General features: G+C 43.7%; 1 protein-coding gene across 1 annotated transcript in view; it reads right to left on the bottom strand.

Annotated features, from left to right (window-relative positions):
• Nucleotides 1-24872, bottom strand: part of LOC111949779 (pleckstrin homology-like domain family B member 1) — an 85137-nt gene that overhangs the window by 34563 nt on the left and 25702 nt on the right. The window contains 1 exon segment of the mRNA XM_070434098.1: nt 11112-12655. Coding sequence (XP_070290199.1) covers nt 11112-12655 — 1544 coding nt within the window.

A 24872-nucleotide genomic window follows, 5' to 3' on the forward strand; every position in this document is an offset into this window, starting at 1 on the left:
GGCTTCCTGGTTAAGCCAGCAGTGTGTCAAGAAGCAGTTCGGCTTGGCAGGGTTGTGCTTCGGAGGAYGCATGGCTCTCGACCTTCGCCTTTCGTCCGCACGGAAGTTGCAGCGATAGGACAAGACTGTAACTACCAATTGGATATCAAGCACATTAAGCATATTTCACATGCTCTAACCAGCCAAATCTCCAAAGTCTAAAAACAGGTTGAAACCGTAAAAATACACTGTTAATCTGAAAGCCACCATTGTGAATTGCTCTGCAAATGAACAGCCTATGAACTCAACAAAACACACCAACTTCAGCACATGCAGGAACGCACAGGCCCATGCACACATAGACACCAACTCAAGCAGATACAGGCAGACACGCACGTACACACACAACCCATTGTTTCCTACCAATTCCACATCTAATCTGGAGCAACAAACAATAATTGCGTTAACAGTTTAAAAACTTGTCTGTGTAGCTCTCTCTTGCTAATGCAGTTATAACCAACGAAACAATGAATACCCGACACAAGCCTTTAACACCATCCAAACACACTGACACATACCAAATCACATTTAAATATAGACAGAGACAGCAGCAACTGTTCCACAATTGCTAATATTAGAGTTGTCCCCTGTTACCTTCATGAGTGCAGTCACATTGGAGAGGAAAGCTGGGTCTTCCTGAGCCAGAGAGAGTAAGTACAGCATGGCTTGGTCCCTGCTCTGTCCCGCTCTGTGTGCTTACGATCCGCTTCCATTGAGGACTTTACGTCGCTCCATTACTGGTCCTAGATCAGTGTAGTATGTACAGTAAGCTGTGGCTGCACTGTGGCTCTATTGCTAGGTTCTGTTCCCAGTGCTGGCTTGTTCAGTTGTGATTCACCTCCTCACGTTTCAACAGAGCTCGGATGGAGATCATTCCTCTGTCCTCAGGCCCAGGGGTAGAGGCTTAGACACTGGGAGGAGGGGTCAGAGCTCACTACATGGGGCTGACTTCCTCAAACGGGATGTGGCTTACATAAACACGCCTATGTTACTGATTAATATTTATATCCTAATAGAATTGATAAAATATTAAGAATCCTACAGCCAAATCAACAGATCAGAAAAACAAGTTGTGGTTTTTAATGAAGTAGGCTACTGGGGGCCTATTTGTTTAAAATACTCTAGTCTTGAGACTTGTTTCTGCACACCCTTGGTAGACCATAAAGTAGGAGCTCTACTAAAATACAATAAGGTAAGAATAGTCCCTCTAGTGGAAATACTTTTTTAGAAAAACATTTTTTGTCAAGAAAACATTTCTGAACTATCCCTTGTCCTCTTTTCAGACAGAGGGTTTTTGACCGCTTGCAACTTCTGGAAATGAATCTTCTCCTCCCGGTCGTTCCAATTTGCTCGTAAAATGATTTACCTAATTCATGTAAAAATGAAAAACTGCTATTGGGTAAACTTTATCTACTTGAATATAAAGTTGAATCCCCCTTCATCTAAAATGAATGCATTAAGATGGTAATGACGAAAACAAATTTCAGATCATGGTTATTGTCCATAATAGTCGGCTACACGATTACATGATAATTGTGACAGCCCTATGACCTCTATCTCACTGAATGTTCTCTGAATGCAGATAGCCTAACATATTTTTGTTCACCTCACATGCCATCTTAAGCACCCAACCAATGATTGCTTTCAAACAGCATGGTAGCGTGCCGTATTTGGCAAATCGTGACAATGGGGCGGTAGAACTGACACAGAGAACCTAAAATAGACACAGAGCATATTTATTGTTATTCGCACAGACTAGACTACAATAGCTTCCCTTCAAATGGAGTATGAATGAGAGATTTGCTACTTACTGTCTACTCACAGATAATCTGGGTTTCTCTTTTCTCAATCAAGCTGTGGGGATCACTAGAATCTTCCCTGGCTAGTAAACTCGATACTCACTGTGCTTTAAAACCACACACACAGGCCTCCATGGATGCTTCTAACTCTATACTATAATATAATATAATGATGGAATGTAGTTAGAATAATAAAGTTGTATACTGCTGTAAGAACTACAAAATATACAAGTGTTTAAAATCAACCACAGCTACCTGACTAGGGCTGTGACGGTCACCAAATTTCGTCAGCCGGTGATTGTCAAGCAAATAACTGGTCGGGCTCACGGTAATTGACCGTTAGTTAACAAACACATTTATCCTTTCATGGCTTCCACACACAGCCTACAAGCCACTGATGCAGACCTTTGGAACATCTACATTTTAAAAAGTCTAATAAATCCATGTAATATACACCTTCACAATAAATCCATTATTTATTTTAGTCAGGTCTAAAGAAACATGATATGAAGAAAATTGAGTCTATTTCAGAAGAACAAAATAGCATACTCTGAGTTGTCCTGATCTGGCTATACCATATGGCTGTGGGCTAGTTAATTTAGCAAACAAGATTTGCTTAGAAGTCTGTGGAATTATTTTATAGTATGAAGAAAACAATTGAACAAAGCTGAATAAAGTAGAAAGGATATTTTCTCCAAACGATTTGAGGAAGTGCGCACATGCGGCTATTCTGTTTTAACAAAAAAATAGGTACTCCTATATGTTTCATTTTGAGGTTAATACATTGTAAGGCTGCATAATGCAACTCTAATGATGCTTTTTTTTTTAAAGCTGCTTGAAAGGCATGAGCTCTGCTTTGTTTTTGCGCAGGCTGTACACACTCCGTCAGTCTCTCATTCACAATTTGAGAAACACTTGATAATGCCTTCGAATTTCCCGGCGGCATCCCCTTTGTGTGGCAATAATGCACCCTAAAAAAATTCAAGAAAATGATATCATGGCTTTAGATGCTTCTGAAAGGCTAATTGACATAATTTGAGTCAATTGGAGGTGTACCTGTGGATGTATTTCAAGGCCTACCTTCAAACTCAGTGCCTCTTTGCTTAACATCATGGGAAAATCAAAAGAAATCAGCCAAGGACCTCAGAAAAAATGTTGTAGACCTCCACAAGTCTGGTTCACCTTGGGAGCAATTTCAAAATGCCTGGAGGTGCCATGTTCATCTGTACAAACAATAGTACGCAAGTATAAACACCATGGGACCACGCAGCCGTCATACCCTTCAGGAAGGAGACTCATTCTGTCTCCTAGAGATTAACGTACTTTGGATGCGAAAGTGCAAATCAATCCCAGAACAACAGCAAAGGACCTTGTGAAGATGCTGGAGAAAACAGGTACAAAAGTATCTATATCCGCAATAAAACGAGTCCTATATCAACATAACCTGAAAAGCAGCTCAACAAGGAAGAAGCCACTGCTCCAAAACCTCCATAAAAAAAGCCAGACTACAGTTTGCAACTGCACATGGGGACAAAGACCGTACTTTCTGGAGAAATGTCCTCTGGTCTGGTGAAACAAAAATAGAGCTGTTTGGCCATAATGACCATCGTTATGTTTGGAGGAAAAAGGGGGATGCTTGCAAGCCGAAGAACACCATGCCAACCGTGAAGSACGGGGTGGCAGCATCATGTTGTGGGGGTACTTTGCTGCAGGAGGGACTTGTGCACTTCACAAAATAGATGGCATCATGAGGAAGGACAATTATGTAGATATATTGAAGCAACATCTCAAGACATCAGTCAGGAAGTTAAAGCTTGGTCGCAAATGGGTCTTCCAAATGGACAATGTGGCCAAACATAATTCCAAAGTTGTGGCAAAATGGCTTTAGGACAACAAAGTCAAGGTATTGGAGTTGCCATCACAAAGCCCTGACCTCATTCCTATAGAAAATGTGTGGRCAGAACTGAAAAAGTTTGTGCGAGCAAGGAGGCCTACAAACCTGATACAGTTATACCAGCTCTGTCAGGAGGAATGGGACAAAATTAACCCAACTTATTGTGGGAAGCTTGTGGAAGGCTACCCGAAACCTTTGACCCAAGTTAAACAATTTAAAAGCAATGCTACCAAAAATGCATGTATGTGTAAAATGAATGTACGTAAACTTCTGACCCACTGGGAATGTGATGAAAGAAATAAAAGCTGAAATAAATCCTTCTCTCTACTATTATTCTGACATTTCACATTCTTAAAATAAAGTGGTGATCCTAACTGACGTAAGACAGGGAATTTTTACTAGGATTAAATGTCAGTGTGAAAACTGAGTTTTTATGTAAACTTCCGACTTCAACTGTAATTCACAAGTGATAAGCTAATATTGTCACCCATCAGACTATTCTTGTTTTAATATTCTTTACATATACGTGTGAAATTCATTTTGATTTAGAATGGACCATTATCATGCACCTGTCTCGAAACAGGGGCAGGGGAAAAAATACATGTAATCTATACACTTAAATAGAGAACGGAGGATGTTTTTCCTGTGGTTCATTTTCATGCCAGCCAGGTAGGCTATACTCCTGTTGTAAAGATAAGCAATGTACTTAATATTAGGAAAGTTGAGAAATAAATATAGTAGACCTAGCCTATAGAAAGATGATGGGATCCTCCTCTTTTTAATAGAGGGCATCACTCTGTTTTCACGCGCACATTTCATAGCCTATAGAAATGTTGTGCAACATGAGCTCATGGGCTCTCATGAAGTGTTTGAGAAGATTTTCATTTACATTTGCATTGATGTCATGGTGTTTATAGGGACAATARAGTGCTGAGTTTCAAGCAGTTAGCAAGTTTGGTAGGCTACTAATGACCATCAGCAGCATCAGAGCTTGGAGAATGAATAAATGGTCACGTGGAATTTGACTGCCTTCATGACTCGTGACCTCCGGTGTGGCGGTAATACGGTCACCGCAACAGCCCTATGATTGACCACAGATTTTGACCAGTGACTGACCGGGCATTGTTCTAGGTCTAAACCTAAGCCACGTTGTCCGATGACAGGACAGTACAGCCAAGAATATATTTGGTGTGCTGGTTATATTTAGTGTGCTGGGTATATTTGGTGTGCTAATCCATGTGAACACTGACAAAGATGCCAGTCATGCAGAGAAGACCTTTCGCTCTCTTGTGAAGAGCCAAGCTTTTTCTCTGACATTCTCACCGACTCTGAAAAGTCAATCTCTCTTTGCTAGAAATTCTTCACAGACAAAATTGCATGCACAAAGAGACAGGGAAAGAGAAGTGGTGAAAGAGACAGGGAAAGAGAAAGAGAGGGGGTGAAAGAGAGAGGGGTAGAGAGAAAATAAAAAACAGAGATACCTTTTTAGATAGGTATTCAGACCTGTTGCAATGAGACTCGAAATTTAGCTCATGCGCATCCTGTTTCCACTGATCTAGAACTTGATTAGAGTCCACCTGCAGTAAATGCAATTGATTGGACATGATTTGGAAAGGCACACCATGTCTATGTAAAAGGTTCCACAGTTAACAGTGCATATCAGAGCAAAAACCAAGCCATGAAGTCAAAGGAATTGTCCATAGAGCTCTGAGACAGGATTGTGTCGAGGTACAGATCTGGGGAAGGGTACCAAAAAATGTCTATAGCATTGAAGGTCCCCAAGAACGCAGTGACCCCCATCATTCTTAAAATGGAAGAAGTTTGGAACCACTAAGACCCTTCCTAGAGCTGACCRCCTGGCCAAACTGAGCAATCAGGGGAGAAGGGCCTTGGTCAGGGAGGTGACCAAGAACCCGATGGTCACTCTGACAGAGCTCCAGAGTTCCATTGTGAAGATGGGACAACCTTCCAGAAGGAGAACCATCTCTGCAGCACTCCACCAATCAGGCCTTTATGGTAGAGTGGCCAGACGGAAGCMACTCCTAAATTAAAAAGRCACATGACAGCCCACTTGGAATTTGCCAAAAGGCACCTAAAGACTCTCAGACCATGAGAAACAAGATCCTCAGGTCTGATGAAACGAAGATTGAACTCTTTGGCCTGAATGCCAAGCGTCACATCTGGAGGAAACCAGGCACCATCCCTACGGTGAAGCATGATGGTGGTGGCATCATGCTGTGGTGATGTTTTTCAGCGGCAGGAACTGGGAGACTAGTCAGGATCGAGGGAAAGATGAACAGAGCAAAGTACAGAGAGATCCTTGATGAAAACCTGCTACAGAGTACTCAGGACCTCAGACTGGGGCGAAGGTTCACCTTCCAACAGGACAACGACCCTAAGCACACAGCCAAGACAATGCAGGAGTGGCTTCGGGACAAGTCTCTGAATGTCTTTGAGTGGCCCAGCCAGAGCCCGGACTTGAACCCAATTGAACATCTCTGGAGACATGAAAATAGCTGTGCAGCGATGCTCCCCATCCAACCTGACTGAGCTTAAGAGGATCTGCAGAGAAGAATGGGAGAAACTCCCCAAATACAGGTGTACCAAGCTTGTAGCATCATACCCAAGAAGACTCAAGGCTGTAATCGCTGCCAAAGATGATTCAACAAAGTACTGAGTAAAGGGTCTGAATACATATGTAAATGTGATATTTCAATTTTTTATTTTTAATACATTTGCTAAGATTTCTAAAAACCAGTTTTTGCTTTGTCATTATGGGGTATTGTGTTTAGATTGATGAAGACATTTAAAAATGTTTTTTTTTTATTGAATAAGGCTGTAACGTAACAAAATGTGGAAAAGTCAAGGGTTCTGAATACTTTTCAAATGCACTGCATGTCCCTCGAGCTAGAGAGAACAATAATAACCTAAATTGTATCCATGCTAATTCTGAGACGCTCAGCTGACAAATATGGGTATTTTTGTTTAGCTAAGTTTAAAAATGTTTCTGTGAGCATGACAAAACTTGTCAGCATTATAAAAGTAATGGAATATGTGATTTCATCATCCTTGGTCCTCTCATTACAACAATGAGATCATCTTCAGTAGACTGGCGYTTTCACAACACTGTCTGACAGTCAGAGCAGCCAGCCAGTGACTAACGCCATATGCCAATTGTCTTTGCAAAGGCAGTGTTTCACTAAGCAACCATGTGTCAAAGGCAGCTCAGACGTGAGAAATAATATCCTTAACTGTCTGGACTCCTATATGATATAGAGCTCACCTTTGATTGGCTGGCAAAAATAACATCTTAGATACCGTTTCACTGGTTTATGTTGCACATTATACTTGGATGAAAGAGAATGAAGGCGCTGTGTAAACATTGTAAACAGACGGTACGAATGATGTCGTCCCTGGTGAACACTTATGTTTTCTCGTCCACAGATCACACAAATGTCTTTCCAGAACACTCAAATAATTGAGTATGCTTGGTACAGTAAACAAGTCTTATGTATAAACCGTGCTGATAGTTTCAGGATGCCAGAGAGAGCCTGTGCTGCCTCCCTCTGTAGGGATAGATAGCTGTACCCAGCATACCTCCTTGCTTCGGGCATGACACTGATCCCCAGGGTCTGACTGACTGCATCCGAAAATAACTTAGCGACAAAGTGTAGTTAGTTACCCCTGGCCTGGCCTGGCCTGCAGCATGTTGCTGGGAGACTGACAGACTTCTTTCAGACAGATAGAACAGAGCAGGCGGCGGGACAGACGAACACAGACAGACAGACAGATAGACAGAGCAGGCGGCGGGACAGACGAACACAGACAGACAGACAGATAGAGCAGGCAGACAGAGCAGGCGGGCGGACAAGATGAACACAGACAGACAGACAGACAGACAGAGCAGGCGGGCGGACAGACAACACAGACAGACAGACAGATAGACAGAGCAGGCAGACAGACAGACAGACGAACACAGACAGACAGACAGATAGACAGAGCAGGCAGACAGACAGACGAACACAGACAGACAGACAGATAGACAGAGCAGGCGGGCGGACAGACGAACACAGACAGACAGACAGATAGACAGAGCAGGCGGGCGGACAGACGAACACAGACAGACAGACAGACAGACAGAGCAGGCGGCGGCGGACAGACGAACACAGACAGACAGACAGACAGAGCAGGCAGACAGACAGACAGACGAACACAGACAGACAGACAGATAGACAGAGCAGGCAGACAGACAGACAGACGAACACAGACAGACAGACAGATAGACAGAGCAGGCGGGCGACAGACGAACACAGACAGACAGACAGATAGACAGAGCAGGCGGGCGGACAGACGAACACAGACAGACAGACAGGGTCCTTGGGTAGAGAAAGTGTGTCTCTTTTGGGGTAAATATAGCCTCAATGATTGGACTGTACACCTCCCCCCACCCCATATCCCTCCCACTTCCCCTGGCAGCTCCAGTGAGAGACACTGAGGACCTGTGTTACGCTTGGCTCGCTGCGCTGCCTCTCCCCATCTTGCAGGAGTCTATGGCCTTCCACTTACAAGGACCATATGTCATGCTTAGCTCTGCACAGTTCTTTCTGTGTCTAGTTGCTGGATCTTAAAGACCCGGACAGAACAGAATCTTTGGGTCGATTAAAATGGATACAGAAATACCTCATGGTAATAATGGTTACGGGATCCAAATCCTTCATTCAGTGCTGCATGAGCTGAGCACACCTGGGTTCACAGTGAACACATATAACATCCCTCTCGATCCCTCCTAACAAAGAAAATACTATCAYACCAGTGGCAAAGCTCATATGCCAGGGGCTTAATCTGGTTATACATGGGATAGCTAGCTCACTAAGCTAAAGCCTAGGCATTTGCTCAGGGAGCTAATGCAAGCCTTCTGGCTTCAGACAAGGTTACTAATCACGCAGGCATTACGTAATTCGCCAAACCACCCATCTTACATTTTGAAAGTCAGAACAGCAGTTGACAAAGAAAAAGTAAATCCCTACAATCTGTCCCCCTTAGGACCTTTCTCCATAAACCACATGCCTTATCCGCGTGGCTTATGTACATTCCCCGAGATTCCTTCTGCTATTTACATTCTGTCCTATGTCAATATTTCCCAGTCTAACGGCAAAGGTCGTTATGGTTCGCTGTAATAACCATCCTTTCAATGTAAACCCCATCCACACAGAGAATCACAAATACAATTTAACTGATAAGGTTGGGGACCTTTTTGTCCTTAACAATCCTGGCAATTGCTTTTCTCGTTGAATTGGAACAGACATTTCTCTTACATTTAGGGCAGCAGCCTACTCCAACACATGGGGGTGACGGAGGAGACAAAGACAGATTGTGTCCATTCTGGGATTGCCAGACATGGTTTTCCTGCTGTGTAATGGAAGTAATGCTCCTGTTGGTAACCAGAGCGTAGCCCAGTGTACACAGAGTTGCAAGTCATTCTTCCTCTGCCCAAAAGAACTGCCCTCATTTTGGCAGCAGCACCCTACTCATAGAAATAGAATGTACCCATGACTAACTTCATATTGCCAAGGTCTGAGGGGGGTTTCCCATTCTAGTCATTCTATTGCTATGGTGTACCTACAAGGAGGCAGACGAGTATTCATCACACAGATATAAAAGGACTCAGGCGCTTCATCAGGGACACAGACGGATCCAAGATGTCTACGGCTCCCTCCCCTCTTCAGTGCAAAAAAGGACAACAAACAATGGGGTTGCCATGGAAAAACCTGGACGTTTAGTCACCGCACGTTGGCAGATTARAAGGTTTCAGTCGGGATTCAGAGGTTTTTTTACAATCCCTACTCCTCACAAATATGGACTTCACTGTGCTCTCCACTCCCATCCTCTTAGGTTAAACAAATGGTTAACTGGTCATGTGGAGGAACACTTGAGTGGAGGCAGACTAAACATGGTGGTTAAAGAAAGGCTATAAGCCAAACTACAGCTCAGCACATCCAGTAGCTTCATCATAAACATGTTGTGTATGACGGTATAATTCTGATTTAATTCTTATGTGAAAACCATGAGGGGGCCCATCTAAGAATGTTCTGATTTCATTGTTGTTTTTATTGGATAAATAGTGGAGAGAGAGAGACAAGCAGGGAGAGAGATTTTTCTGTCAGCATAGTGCCAGGAGCTGGATTTGGGAATATTCCCAAGCGGCTGAGTTATCCCCTAGGCCACTGGTCACCAACCTTTTCTGAGTCCAGATCACTTTCTGAGTCAAAATGCAAGCCAAGATCCACCGCTCAGATTTTGCTGAACATTGCTTCAAAAACGTACTGTAGCAATGAGACACAGCGGAGCAGCAGAGCCGACTGAGGGCTCGCCTCAACGTACCYCCGCTCTCCCTTTCCTCCGCTGACACTGACCAAAAAGATACACTGCCTTTCAGCTGAGGGCGAAACTTGAGTCGCACCGCATTATTTCATGCACAAATTCATGCTGTAACTCCTATGAACAGAGAAAGTGAAATATTCCTCAATATTAAAAAAGACACAAGACCCCAATAATAACGAGACACTTACCTACAATTACCTATTACCTACTTACCTACTCATTCATTACAGCTGGAGTGCTGGTTGTAGCACAAGTGGAAGTAGGAAAAACGTGCATTTTATGGCTTATAAAAGTGTTGAATAGAGTGTTGACAGTGCTGAGTAAGAACTTACACTAGAACTCACTAATAAAAACAGCCGCTCTTTGCTCTATTCGTTGACAGTCTCTCTCTAGTCATGGTTTTAGAAGTTTTCAAATCTCACAGTATCAACTTTGCTGTAACTTTCTTTAACGTGTGCTACGTTACTGCAGGCAATCTGAGCCATCCGATTGGCCAGCGGTAGGCCTATAGTGCACTTGATTTGCTCTCCGGGCCCTCAGGGAAGGCAGAGTTTGTACCTTCAGACACATGAAATGGTTAAAAATGGGAACACTTTGCCTACCCGGCACGAAGGGTAGCTAAAAAATAGGAATAATAAAATGTAAATAGGAACGCAAAGCTTTATAGTTTTTGTTTTTTCACAGAAATGTTTGGCGATCGACTGGCCGATCTCCAAGGCATGCCTAGTCGATTGCCAAACATTTCTGTGAGAAAAAAAACAACGATAAAGCCTTGCGTTCCTATTTTTGGTGACCGCCCTAGACCATCTTGATGACCAGTAGAAAAATGAATGGTCATTTAATTGATAGTATTAGTTGGATAAATATTGTTCTACCAATCCAATAACTTCTAGGTTGCTATTACCCTGCATCACGTAGGTCAATGATGATTGGTGTGAACAACTAGCCTAGCTCACAGCTAACAGTTGATCCAGCTAAGAGCAGGCCGCTCTACTTACCAGTCTCTCCATCTCCTGCTCCCTGAGCCTCTCCTCTCTCTGGCGCCGGTGGTACTCCAACAGCTCGTCCTCGTTGTCGCTGATCTCAGAGATGCTGTTTTTGCGCTCCCGCATGCCCGGGTGGGGGCCCCTCTGATCCCGGGGGCCCCCAGACATCTTCCTATGGCCCCTGGGGCTGGCGAGAGGCGAGGAGCCAGGCAGAGAGCCCAGGCTGTAAGCAGGGGAGAGGGCGTTCCCAAAGCTGGCCTTCCTTCCCCCTCCCCCACTCTCCATCATCATCAACCCTGATGTGGGGGAGGGGCTGCGGGCTCGGACCACACTGCTGCCAAACTGGTCCTCCGCGGGGGACCCGGCCTTGCGTAGGAGCCTGGGGCTCTCCGGGACTCCCAACTTCCCCAATGATGATGATGATGGGCTCTCAGGCGTTCTCAACGTGGGGATACTTCCAGGGAGAGCCCCCGGGAGAACAGGCACCCCTCTGCGAGCCATGGAGGGGCTGAGAGGTGGGAGCTCCTTCATGCTGCTGCCGCCGCTGCTGAGCTCAAGGTTCCTGCGAGACAGTCGAGGGCTCTCTGGGGGCTGCAGCGTGCGGGGGTGGGGGAAGGGGTGGTGCTGCTGGAGTGGAGAGCCCCCCTGGATGATGTGGACGATGGGGTCCAGGGGAGGCTGAAAGGCCCTGCCGGGCTGGGATAGCAGCTGTCTGGAGGGGCTGGAAGTGAGGGAGTGGTCCGCTTGCTCTCTGAAGGGGCTGGCCGGGCGCTCCTGGAGGATGGTGCCCGCTTTCGTCCTGGGACTGGATGAGGAGGAGGACGTGGAGGTGTAGGGGAACTTGGCCGTGAGTCTGGGGCTACTTGGCACTGCGTTCCTGCCCATGCCCATGTACCCGGCATCGGCTGAGGCAACAGATAGGTGGGTCAGTCTAGGGCTCTCTGAACCCACCCCCCCTGGGCTGTCCAGGCTCTGGCCTCTGCGGGCYRGCTTGGGGCTCTGGGGGGCYTCCAGGAGACMTTTCCTCTGGWGCCTRGGGCTCTCAGRRACCCTCTGCACCCCRCCGCCRGGGCTGTAGTTKGTCAKKATGGTCCTTGGCTGGGGGATGGGTGGTGTAGTTGTGTAGTTGTAGCTGGATGAGCGGACCGGCACGGGGGGCAGGGATGGGTCCTGGGGGTCCAGGCAGCCGCTGGGAGAAGGGCTGGTGTAGCTGTCTGCGCTGCTGGCCGCCGAGGGAGAGGACAGGGGGGAGAAGGGTGGGGAGGTGTTCTCATAGCTGGAGCCCACCGACATGGCTCCTGGGCTGGTGGGAGGGGAGAGGAGGTATCGGCCTCCTCCGTTGACCATGGGGGACAGCGGGGAGTGGGGGATGGGGTGGTCTGAAGAGGAAGGCTGGGGATCATCCATGACTAGGGAGTCCATGATGTCCTGGAGGTCCTTTTCGATGGAGCTGACGATGGCACTATGCTCGGAGCGGGAGTCTCTCTCCCCGGGGGCTGGGTGGCGCGACTGGGACGCTCCTGACTGATGGTTCCCATTGACCAGGCTCACTGTATCTGTAGGGAATACAGAACTAATATCAGTCTCAGGTATACAGTACATAGCCTACTATACAGTACACATACATGTAAATGGTGGTCAGAGTAAATATTATGATCACTCACTAAGCTATACTATGAGTAAAGACTATGATCACTGCAATATATACGGTATATACACTGCTCAAAAAAATAAAGGGAACACTAAAATAACACATCCTAGATCTGAATGAATGAAMTATTCTTATTAAATACTTTTTTCTTTACATAGTTGAATGTGCTGACAACAAAATCACACAAAAATTATCAATGGAAATCAAATTTATCAACCCATGGAGGTCTGGATTTGGAGTCACACTAAAAATTAAAAAGTGGAAAACCACACTACAGGCTGATCCAACTTTGATGTAATGTCCTTAAAACAAGTCAAAATGAGGCTCAGTAGTGTGTGTGGCCTCCACGTGCCTGTATGACCTCCCTACAACGCCTGGGCATGCTCCTGATGAGGAGCATAACACAGACTGCCAACTCCTGGACAGTGCAACGTGGCGTTGGTGGATGGAGCGAGACATGATGTCCCAGATGTGCTCAATTGGATTCAGGTCTGGGGAACGGACGAGCCAGTCCATAGCATCAATGCCTTCCTCTTGCAGGAACTGCTGACACACTCCAGCCACATGAGGTCTAGGATTGTCTTGCATTAGGAGGAACCCAGGGCCAACCGCACCAGCATATGGTCTCACAATGGGTCTGGAGGATCTCATCTTGGTACCTAATGGCAATCAGGCTACCTCTGGCGAGCCCATAGAGGGCTGTGCGGCCCCCAAAGAAATGCCACCGCACACCATGACTGACCACCGCCAAACCGGTCATGCTGGAGGATGTTGCAGCAGCAGAACGTTCTCCACGGCGTCTCCAGACTGTCACGTCTGTCACATGTGCTCAGTGTGAACCTGCTTTCATCTGTGAAGGGCCACAGGGCGCCAGTGGCGAATTTGCCAATCTTGGTGTCTCTGGCAAATGCCAAACGTCCTGCCCGTGTTGGGCTGTTAAGCACAACCCCACCTGTGGACGTCGGGCCCTCATACCACCCTCATGGAGTCTGTTTTCTGACCGTTTGAGCAGACACATGCACATTTGTGACGCTGCTGGAGGTCATTTTTGCAGGCTTTCTAGCAAGTGCTCCTTCTGCTCTTCTTAGCACAAAGAGCGGCAGTAGCGGTCCTTGCTGGCTGGAGTTGTTGCCCCCTACGGCCTCCTCCACGTCTTCCTGACCTGTACTGGCCGGCTTCTGCGGACGCCTCCATTGCTCTGGACACTACGCTGAACAGACAAGCAAACCTTCTTGCCACAGCTCGCATTGGAGACTGTGCCATCTTGGATGAGCTGCACTTACCTGACCCCACTGTTGGGTTGTAGACTCGTCTCATGCTACCACTAGGAGTGAAAGCACCGCCAGCATTACAAAGTACAAACATCAGCCAGGAAGCAATAGGAACTGAAGAAGTGGTCTGTGGTCACCACCTGCAGAGACCACTCCTTTATTGGGGGTGTCTTGCTAATTGCCTATAATTTCCACCTGTTGTCTATTCCATTTGCACAACAGCATGTGAAATTTATTGTCAATCAGTGTTGCTTCCTAAGTGGACAGTTTGATTTCACAGAAGTGTGATTGACTTGGAGTTACATTGTGTTGTTTAAGTGTTCCCTTTATTTTTTTGAGCAGTGTATATATGTATTATACAGTATAGATACCAAATAGAAACAGACATAGGCTCTAAGAGCTGAATAGATAATGAGATGATGTTGAGAGAAATGAATGGACCATAAAGTTCATAAATGGACTGTATCTTACGGTTGCATCACCTCTCATTAATATAAAGTGTCTTGTTACTTTTATGATTTAACCAGAGCCCTTAGCACAAGTACCTACAATTGGCACTTATGTTTTATAGGTTGGCTACACTTCAATCCATCAATTATCTTAGAGCGCTTCTAAATTTAAACCCACCTGCTGCCCAACTTGATTTACCCAATCCACAATTTGCATGAAGAAATGCTACTGAGAAAAAGGAGGGATAAAAGAGGCAGAGAAAGAGTGAGAGAAACAGACAGAGAGAAAGATTAACAGAGAGACAGACAGAGAGAGGCAGACAGAGAGAGAGACAGACAGACAGAGAGAGGCAGACAGACAGAGAGAGGCAGACAGACAGAGAGAGACAGAGAGAGAGAGACAGACAAAAAGACAGACAGAGAGATAGACAGAGAGAGACAGACAGACAGAGAGACAGACAAAAAGACAGACATAGAGAGAGATAGACAGAGAGAGACAGACAGAAAGAGACAGAGAGAGAGACAGAGAGACAGACAGAGAGACAGACAGAGAGACAGACAGAGACAGACAGAGAGACAGACAGACAGACAGACAGACAGAGAGAGACAGACAGAGACACCTGTAAAAGACAGGCTTTGGATAGATAAAGATTGAGGAGAAAATGTGCCAGTATAACCCACTTAGTGTGTGGCTGGAGAGCAGCGCAGGCCAGGGCACAGTGATAATTCAATCGAAATCTCAGGCAACTCGCTGCCTCCCCATAATGTCAATGCGGTAGATTAGGGAGAACAAGGGGACATCCAGGTGTAACCTATGGTATTAATATGATATGCTAATAGGCTCTAATAGGAATAAGCAATGTCATCATTGGTATGATGGCAGACAGCCTAGCGGTTAGAGTGTTGGGCCAGTAACCAAAAGGTTGCTGGTTCGAATCACCAAGACACTTAACCTTAATTTTCTCCAGGGGCATTGTACTACTGTGTCTGACCTTGGAAAACAACACATTCCACTGCACCTATCTGATGTACGTGAAAATAACGCTGCTGTTTTTTTCATGTTCAACAGTTTCCCATGTGTATCAAGAATGGTTCGACATCCAGCCAACTTGACACAACTGTGGGAAGCATTGGCCTTGCCTTACCTCCCTAATCTTACTACATTTGCACACAATGTATATAGATTTTTATATTGTGTTATTGACTGTACGTGTGTTTATCCCATGTGTAACTTTGTGTTGTTTGTGTCGCACTGCTTTGCTTTATCTTGGCCAGGTCACAGTTGTAAACGAGAACTTGTTCTCAACTGGCCTACCTGGTTAAATAAAGGTGAAATAAATAAAAAAAATGTTTTAAATTGGAGTCAACATGGGCCAGCATCCCTGTGGAACGCTTTCAATACCTTGTAGAGTCCATGCCCTGACAAATTGAGGCTGTTCAGAGGGCAAAAGGATGGGAGGGTGCAGCTCAATATTAAGAAGGTGTTTTTAAATGTTTGGTATACTCAGTATGTATGTGTATGTAAATATATATATATATATATTTATCAATTCATCCAGTTGGGTTTACATTCAGACATGACATGGATATGGTGGGAACATGTGAGCGAGTATGATGTCATTCATGTTTGTTGGAATTTAAGTAGCACAGAGTTTGTGTTTTTGTCCTCATGTTGAAGGTTGACCATTAAGTCACAGACAATGTCATGTCTAGTTTAGTGGATCCATGTCTGCAGACTGTTCAGTTGTCTATTGTCCTCATGTTGAAGGTTGACCATTAAGTCACACACAATGTCATGTCTAGTTTAGTGGATCCATGTCTGCAGACTGTTCAGTTGTCTATTGACTTTTGTCTATGGCTATTTTCTATTGTCTAAAAATAGAAATATTGTAAAGAAAAGACATCACAATCAAAAATACCTTGCCGTAAGATGTCATAGTGCTACAATGTCACTGTACAGTACATTACAAATTAGCGAGATCATGCATCTTTGGCAACTATTGTATTTGGAAATATGTACTGTGTGCATGTGAATATGTATGTGAACACATTTATGTGACATGTCTATATCATGCACATGCCAAAAGTGAAAGCCTTTCTAAATCCAGCTCTGTTTTAATCCCCTTCAAATAGGCTACTTTCAGTCCAGGATAAACAAGCTACTGTGTATCACTGCATTAAATAACCAGCTTAATTAAATAGCCCATGTGATTTTGCGTTCTATTCATAAAGATGATCTCATCGCCCTGGATGATGAAGTGGCTTTACAAATAATGCATAACCACTATTTGTTCAGCAAAGAGCTGGGAGTAGCCTATCCGCCTGGTCTTTCTACAATGACTCAACCAGAGCTCTTCATCTGCTAAGCAGAAAACTATCCAAGCATCATGACGTTTGAGTGACAGCATGACCACCATATGGCCCCAATACATTTTGGTGTATATTACAATTATATGGATATTTTCGTTTATTTGGTTATTCATTTTCCCCGTTATTTTCTCAGCAGGCCACATGGTCGTAGGACGTCGCCAGCATTTCGTTTGTCAAACGTCTCAGAATATGAATAGACCCACAATGTCTAAAACGTAGATAATGACCGTGAAAATACATTATTCTCTGTCACTGGACGGACCCTATAATGTACAACACCAAAGCGCCAATAATAATAATTATCAGTACTGACATTAATGGGTAAGCTTGCGACTAAGTCGTTAATAATGACTTATAGCCCAGCTAAAATCCAAACGCTGGAGCCCGGCATTCCTACCTCAATAAAGCTGCATTTACCGAAGCCTGTTGTAGCCTACCCGGGTCTCCGCACCCGGGAAGGTTGACAGAGCCTCTGCCGACGTGATATTCCAGCCGGGTTTCGTGTGCCAGGCGCCGCTATCCTGCTTGCTCGCTCCCCCTCCCTTCCCTGTCCACGGTGCTGATGTGACCGCCTGCTAGATTTACGGGGGCGGGACCTATGTCGTCTGTTTTTCTTCTTAAAGGGGCAGTGCAGTCAAAAACGTGATTTTACTGTGCTTTATATATAATATATTTCCACACTATGAGGTTGGAATATTACTGTGAAATAGTGTAAATTATGATAATACATTTTGAGAGTAAGATTCGTTTGAGAAGACTGCCTGGAATGTGTTTAGCTTAGTTGGAGTTTTGGCCTGCCTGGCGGAATCACCAGGAGGTAAAAGTAAATAGACCAATAACAAAGATAATTTCAAACCTCTTCCAATAACAGCTAGTTTCTATGTTACATATCCCTCCCATTAGACTCCTCCAACTAGGTCCCTGACTCAAACCACTCCCAGACTGGTTGAATTTGTGCTTGAGAAATGTATTTTTGCTATTTTAATTAAAGACAATCACAGTAGCTAGGTTTCCATCCAATTAGCGACAGATTTTCATGCAAATATCCTAGAATCTGCATTAAGAAAATTGCACATTTTCACACCAGTGCTGTTTCCACCAGACTTGTTGCGGATAAAAATCAGTGCGTGATGCCCTAGTGCACACAACGTTCATTGTTTTGCTTAAGTTTTCATGTACCAGATAAAAATAAGGTGTTTCCATTTCAACCCTACCTATAGTTTTGTCACAAAAACTGTTACGTTAAATAGCAAATGTGCCTACCTGGGTCTGGGCACCTGCACTCTAGCCGACAGCTCGCAAATACAGTGCAGGTAGGCTGTGCGGGTACAGTAGGCTAGACTACATAATGASATTATTATGGATAAGAAGGAGAATATTTGTATTTGTCAAATGGCAGTCAAGCATCGATCATTTCACCAGAATAAGACCCTCGATATTCATTGGAAAGCAGCATCAAGTTCATCACCGTGTACTTTCACAAAACCCTGTGAAGTTCCTCGTAACTTATTTAATCTGTAGCCTAATAAACTGCATTGCTTCCCGAGTTGTAGTGGGAGGCCCACACACCATATCATCGCACGACTCCAACACCATCATCAAGTCTGCTGACGACGCGACAGTGGTAGACCTGATCACCAGCAACGATGAGACAGCCTACAGGTAGGAGGTCAGTGACCTGGCAGTGTGGGGCCCCAACAACAACAACCTCTCCCTCAATGTCAGTAAGACCAAGGAGCTGATCATGGATGACAGCAAACAGAGAAGGGAGTATGTCCCCATCCACATCGACGGGGCTGCACTGGAGGAGGTCCAAATCAAACGTGCACAGTTGTCAAGAAGGCGCGACAGCGCCTCTTACCCCTCAGGAGGTTGAAAAGGGTTGGCATGGGCCCTCATAAAGTTCTACATTGAGAGCATCTTCACTGGCTGCATCACTGCTTGGTATGGCAATAGCACCGCCCTTGATCACATGGTGCTACAGGGGGTGGTGCGGACAGCCCAGTACATCACAGGGGCCAAGATCCCTGTCATCCAGGACCTCTATATCAGGTGTGAAAAGAGGACTCCAGCCACCCAAGCCATAGACTGTTCTCTCTGCTTCCACACAGCAAGCTGTACCAAGTCTGACACCAACAGGCTCCTGAACAGCTTCAATTCCACATGTCATAAGACTGCTAAATAGCAAACTAAATAGCTAACAAAATGGCTACACAGACTATATGAGTTGACCTTTTGTATTTGATTCTTACTTTTGCACTGTCTCTATGCATATTCACTGAGCCCTACACACTACGCTCACTGATACTCCGACACACATACAAACATTCACTCCATCATTTGCCTCCTAACGACACACACCACACACACACACCACACACACACACACACACACACACAACACACACACCACAACACACACACACACACACACACACACACACACCATATATGCTGCTGCTACTCTGTTTATCATATACAGTGCCTTGCAAAAGTATTCACCCCCTTGGCGTTTTTCCTATTTTGTTGCATTACAACCTGTAATTTAAATTGATTTTATTTGGATTTCATGTAATGGACATACACAAAATAGTCCAAATAGTCCAAGTAACATGTTTAAAAAAATTCAACAAAAAAAACGTAAATGTGGTGCGTGCATATCTATTCACTACCCTTTGCTATGAAGCCCCTAAATAAGATCTGGTACAACCAATTACCTTCAGAAGTCACATAATTAGTTAAATAAAGTCCACCTGTGTGCAATCTAAGTGTCACATAATCTGTCACATGATCTCAGTATATATACACCTGTTCTGAAAGGCCCCAGAGTCTGCAACACCACTAAGCAAGGGGAAACGCCAAGCAAGCGGTACCATGAAGACCAAGGAGCTCTCCAAACAGGTCAGGGACAAAGTTGTGCAGAAGTACAGATCGGGGTTGGGTTATAAAAAAATATCCGAAACTTTGAACATCCCACGGAGCACCATTAAATCCATTATTAAAAAATTGAAAGAATAGGGAACCACAACAGAGGGCCAACCCACCAAAACTCACAGACTAGGCAAGGAGGGCATTAATCAGAGAAGCAACAAAGATACCAAAGATAACCCTGAAGGAGCTGGGCTTTACGGAAGAGTGGCCAGAAAAAAGCCATTGCTTAAAGAAAAAAGTAAGCAGCATAAAATATAGAATACAGTTTTGTAGTGAATTGCCATGAACAAAAAAAATACAGAACAGTCTCAACAGCCAATTATTGCAGAATATCCAAGGATATGCAGTAACAACAACCACCAGTATTTTATTTCTCAAATCATAGCACAATTTTCTCACACAACTCTTTTCAATCCAATTACATTAGATGATTTTTCCCTCTGGGATACTGTGTGGTGGCATGGTGGTGGAAGCATCATGCTATGGGGCTGTTTTTCATTGGCAGGGACTGGGGAAACTGGTCAGAATTGAAGGAATGATGGTTGGCGCTAAATACAGGGAAATTCTTGAAGGAAACCTGTTTCAGTCTTCCAGAGATTTGAGATTGGGACGGAGGTTCACCTTCCAGCAGGACAATGACCCTAAGCATACTGCTAAAGYAACACTCGAGTGGCTTAGGGGAAAACATTTAAATGTCTTGGAATGGCCTAGTCAAAGCCCAGACCTCAATCTAAATGAGAATCTGTGGTATGGCTTAAAGATTGCTGTACACCAGCGGAACCCATCTAACTTGAAGGAGCTGGAGCCGTTTTGCCTTGAAGAATGGGCAAAAATCCCAGTGGCTAGAAGTGCCAAGCTTATAGAATCATACCCCAAGAGACTTGCAGCTGTAATTGCTAATTTAATTATTAATAACTTTTCATGTTCAAAACTGTGCACTCTCCTCAAACAATAGAATGGTATTCTTTCACAGTAATACAGCTGAAGTCGGAAGTTTACATACACTTAGGTTGGAGTCATTAAAACTTTTTTCAACTACTCCACAAATTTCTTGTTAACTTCTGATGGCTGCAGGGGCAGTATTGCGTAGCTTGGATGAAAGGTGCACAGAGGTGCCCATAGTAAACTGCCTGCTCCTCAGTCCCAGTTGCTAATATATGCATATTATTATTAGTATTGGATAGAAAACACTCTGACGTTTCTAAAACTGTTTGAATGATGTCTGTGAGTATAACAGAACTCATATGGCAGGCAAAAACCTGAGAAAAAATCCAAACAGGAAGTGGGAATTCTGAGGTTGGTCGATTTTCAACACAGCCCCTATTGAACAAACAGTGGGATATGGATGAGTTTGCACTTCCTACGGCTTCCACTAGATGTCAACAGTCTGTAGAACCTTGTCTGATGCCTCTACTGTGAAGTGGGGCCGAAGGAGACAGGAAATAGTCAGGTCTACCATGACCTGGCCATGCTCTGACCATGCGCGTTCACATGAGAGGGAGCTCTGTTCCATTGCATATCTGAAGTCAATGTAATTCTCCGGTTGGAACGTTACTGAAGATTTATGTTAAAAACATTCTAAAGATTGATTCAATACATCGTTTGACATGTTTCTACTGACAGTTACGGAACTTTTTGACATTTCGTCTGCTTTTAGTGAACGCGCTTCCTGACTTTGGATTTGTTTACCAAACACACTAACAAAAATAGCTATTTGGACATAAATGATGGACATTACCAAACAAAACGAAAATGTCTTGTGGAAGTGGGAGTCCTGGGAGTGCATTCCTACGAAGAAAGCAAAGGTAAGTGAAGATTTATAATGCTTTTTATGAGTTTTGTTGACTGCACAGTTTGGCGGGTAACTGTATGGCTTCCTTTTGTGGCTGAACGCTGTTCTCAGATTATTGAATATTGTGCTTTTGCCGTAAAGCTTTTGGAAATCTGACACAGCGGTTGCATTAAGAACAAGTGTATCTTTAATTATATGTAAAACATGTAACTTTCAAAGTTTATGATGAGTATTTATGTTATTTGACRTGGCTCTCTGCAATTTCTCCGGATATTTTGGAGGCATTTCTGAACATGGCGCCAATGTAAACTGAGGTTTTTGGATATAAATATGAGCTTTATCGAACAAAACATATTTTGTATTGTGTAACATTAAGTCCTATGAGTGTCATCTGATGAAGATCATCAAAGGTTAGTGATTCATTTTATCTMTATTTCTGCTTTTTGTGACTCCTGTCTTTGGCTGGAAAAATTACAGTTTTTCTGTGATTTTGCGGTGACCTAACATAATCGTTTGTGGTGCTTTCGCTGTAAAGCCTATTTGAAATCGGACACTTTGGTGGGATTAACAACAAGATTACCTTTAAAATGGTATAAGATACATGTATGTTTGAGGAATTTTAATTATGAGATTTCTGTTGTTTGAATTTGGTGCCCTGCACTTTCACTGGCTGTTGTCATATCATCCCGTTAACGGGATTGCAGCCATAAGAAGTATTAACAAACTATAGTTTTGGCAAGTCGGTTAGGACATCTACTTCGTGCATGACACAAGACATTTTTCAAAAAATTGTTTACAGACAGATTATTTCACTTATAATTCACAAGTTAACTGTGCCTTTAAAAAACTTGGAAAATTCCAGAAAACAATGTCATGGCTTTAGAAGCTTCTGATAGGCTAATTGACATAATTTGAGTCAATTGGAGGTGTACCTGTGGATGTATTTCAAGGCCTACCTTCAAACTCAGTGCCTCTTTGCTCGACATGATGGGAAAATCAAAAGAAATCAGCCAAGACCGCAGAAGAAAAATTGTAGACCTCCACAAGTCTGGTTCATCCTTGGGAGCAATTTCCAAAAGCCTGAAGGCACCACGCTCATCTGTACAAACAATAGTACGCAAGTATAAACACCATGGGAACACGCAGCCATCATACCGCTCAGGAAGGAGATGCGTTCTGTCTCCTAGAGATTAACGTACTTTGGTGCGAAAAGTGCAAATCAATCCCAGAACAACAGCAAAGGACCGTGTGAAGATGCTGGAGGAAACAGGTACAAAAGTATCTATATCCACTGTAAAACAAGTCCTATATCGACATAATCTAAAAGGCCTCTCAGCAAGGAAGAAGCCACTGCTCCAAAACCACCATAAAAAAGCCAGACTATGGTTTGCAACTGCATATGGGGACAAATATCGTACTTTCTGTAGAAATGTCCTCTGGTCTGATGAAACAAAAATAGAACTGTTTGGCCATAATGACCATTGTTAGGTTTGGAGGAATAAGGGGGAGGCTTGCAAGCCGAAGAACACCATCCCAACCGTGAAGCACGGGGGTGGCAGCATCATGTTGTGGGGGTGCTTTGATGCAGGAGGGACTGGTGCACTTCACAAAATAGATGGCATCATGAGAACGGAAAATTATGTGGATATATTGAAGCAACATCTCAAGGCATCAGTCAGGAAGTTAAAGCTTGGTCGCAAATGGGTCTTCCAAATGGACAATGACATACTTCCAAAGTTGTGGSAAAATGGCTTAAAGACAACCAAGTCAAGGTATCGGAGTGCCATCACAAAGCCCTGACCTCAATCCCATAGAAGATTTGTGGCAGAACTGAAAAAGCGCGTGTGAGCAAGGAAGCCTACAAACCTGACACAGTTACACCAGCTCTGTCAGGAGGAATGGGCCAAAATTCACCCAACTCATTGTGGGAAGCTTGTGGAAGGCTACCCGAAATGTTAGACCCACGTTAAACAATTTAAAAGCAATGCTACTAAATACTATTTGAGTGTATGTAAACTTCTGACCCACTGGGAATGTGATGAAATAAATAAAAGCTGAAATAAATCATTCTCTCTACTATTATTCTGACATTTCACATTCTTAAAATAAAGTGGTGATCCTAACCCACCTAAGACAGGGATTTTTATTCTGATTAAATGTCAGGAATTGTGAAAAACTGAGTTTAAATGTATTTGGCTAAGTTGTATGAAAAGATGGACCTCAGAGTGAAGGAAAAGCAGCCAACAAGTGCTTAGCATATGTGGGAACTCCTTAAAGAATGTTGGAAAAACATTCCAGGTGAAGCTGGTTAAGAGAATGCCAAGAGTGTGTAAAGCTGTCATCAAGGCAAAGGGTGGCTACTTTGAAAAATCTCAAATATATTTTGATTTGTTTAACACTTTTTTGGTAACTACACAATTCCGTATGTGTTATTTCATAGATTTGATGTCTTCACCATTATTCTACAATGTAGAAAATAGTAAAAATAAAGAAAAACCCTTCAAAGAGTAAGTGTGTCCAAACCTTTGACTGATAATGTATATCTTTTTTTCCATTGCAGGACATAAAAGACTGTAAAAACACCAGGAAATCAGCTCCAAGAGATTTTAATTTAAGAAATATGTTCCCATATTCCCATACATAATAGAGATTTGATCGTATGCAAATGTAAGCAAGCTTTAAATGATGATGTTTTAGTCAAATATTATACTGCATTGGTTTGGGCTTCTTGCGGTCAATTTGCAGTCTACAAATTATTTGTAATTGTGTTCCGGCCCCCGGGAAATCCGCACAAAGAACAAATCGGCCCGCGTCCGAATCTAGTTGATGATCCCTGCTGTATAGAGTATGCTTACTTTATCGTGTTGWTCTTTTTTATCTAGTGTGTTTTTGTTCTACCTTGTTATTTTTACTATTACAATGTTATTGATTACTGCATGGTTGGCGTTAGAGCTAGCAAGAAAGGCATTTCACTGTACTTGTGCATGTGACATTAACATTGAAACCAGTGTGAAATCATACTGTCATTCATACTTCATTTAATAATATGCCTAGGCTATATAGTATTGAGTCTTCTAGGTTATCTACAATGTGATATATTTCCTTGCCTATTGTAATTTGTACTGCATAGACAATGAACAGAGGGATTTTGACTACATCAAAAAACAGTTGAAGAATGTATAAGCTAAATCAGACTTTCTAGGCAGAGCCCAACCATTTGAAATGATGGAATATTAAGATTGAAGCCAGGAGATCATTAAGATAAAGAGGGCATTTAAATCCCCTCTGTTAACCTAAAATATACAGGGA

The sequence above is a fragment of the Salvelinus sp. IW2-2015 genome, linkage group LG22 (genome assembly GCF_002910315.2).
Source record: "Salvelinus sp. IW2-2015 linkage group LG22, ASM291031v2, whole genome shotgun sequence".
Lineage (NCBI taxonomy): Eukaryota > Metazoa > Chordata > Actinopteri > Salmoniformes > Salmonidae > Salvelinus > Salvelinus sp. IW2-2015.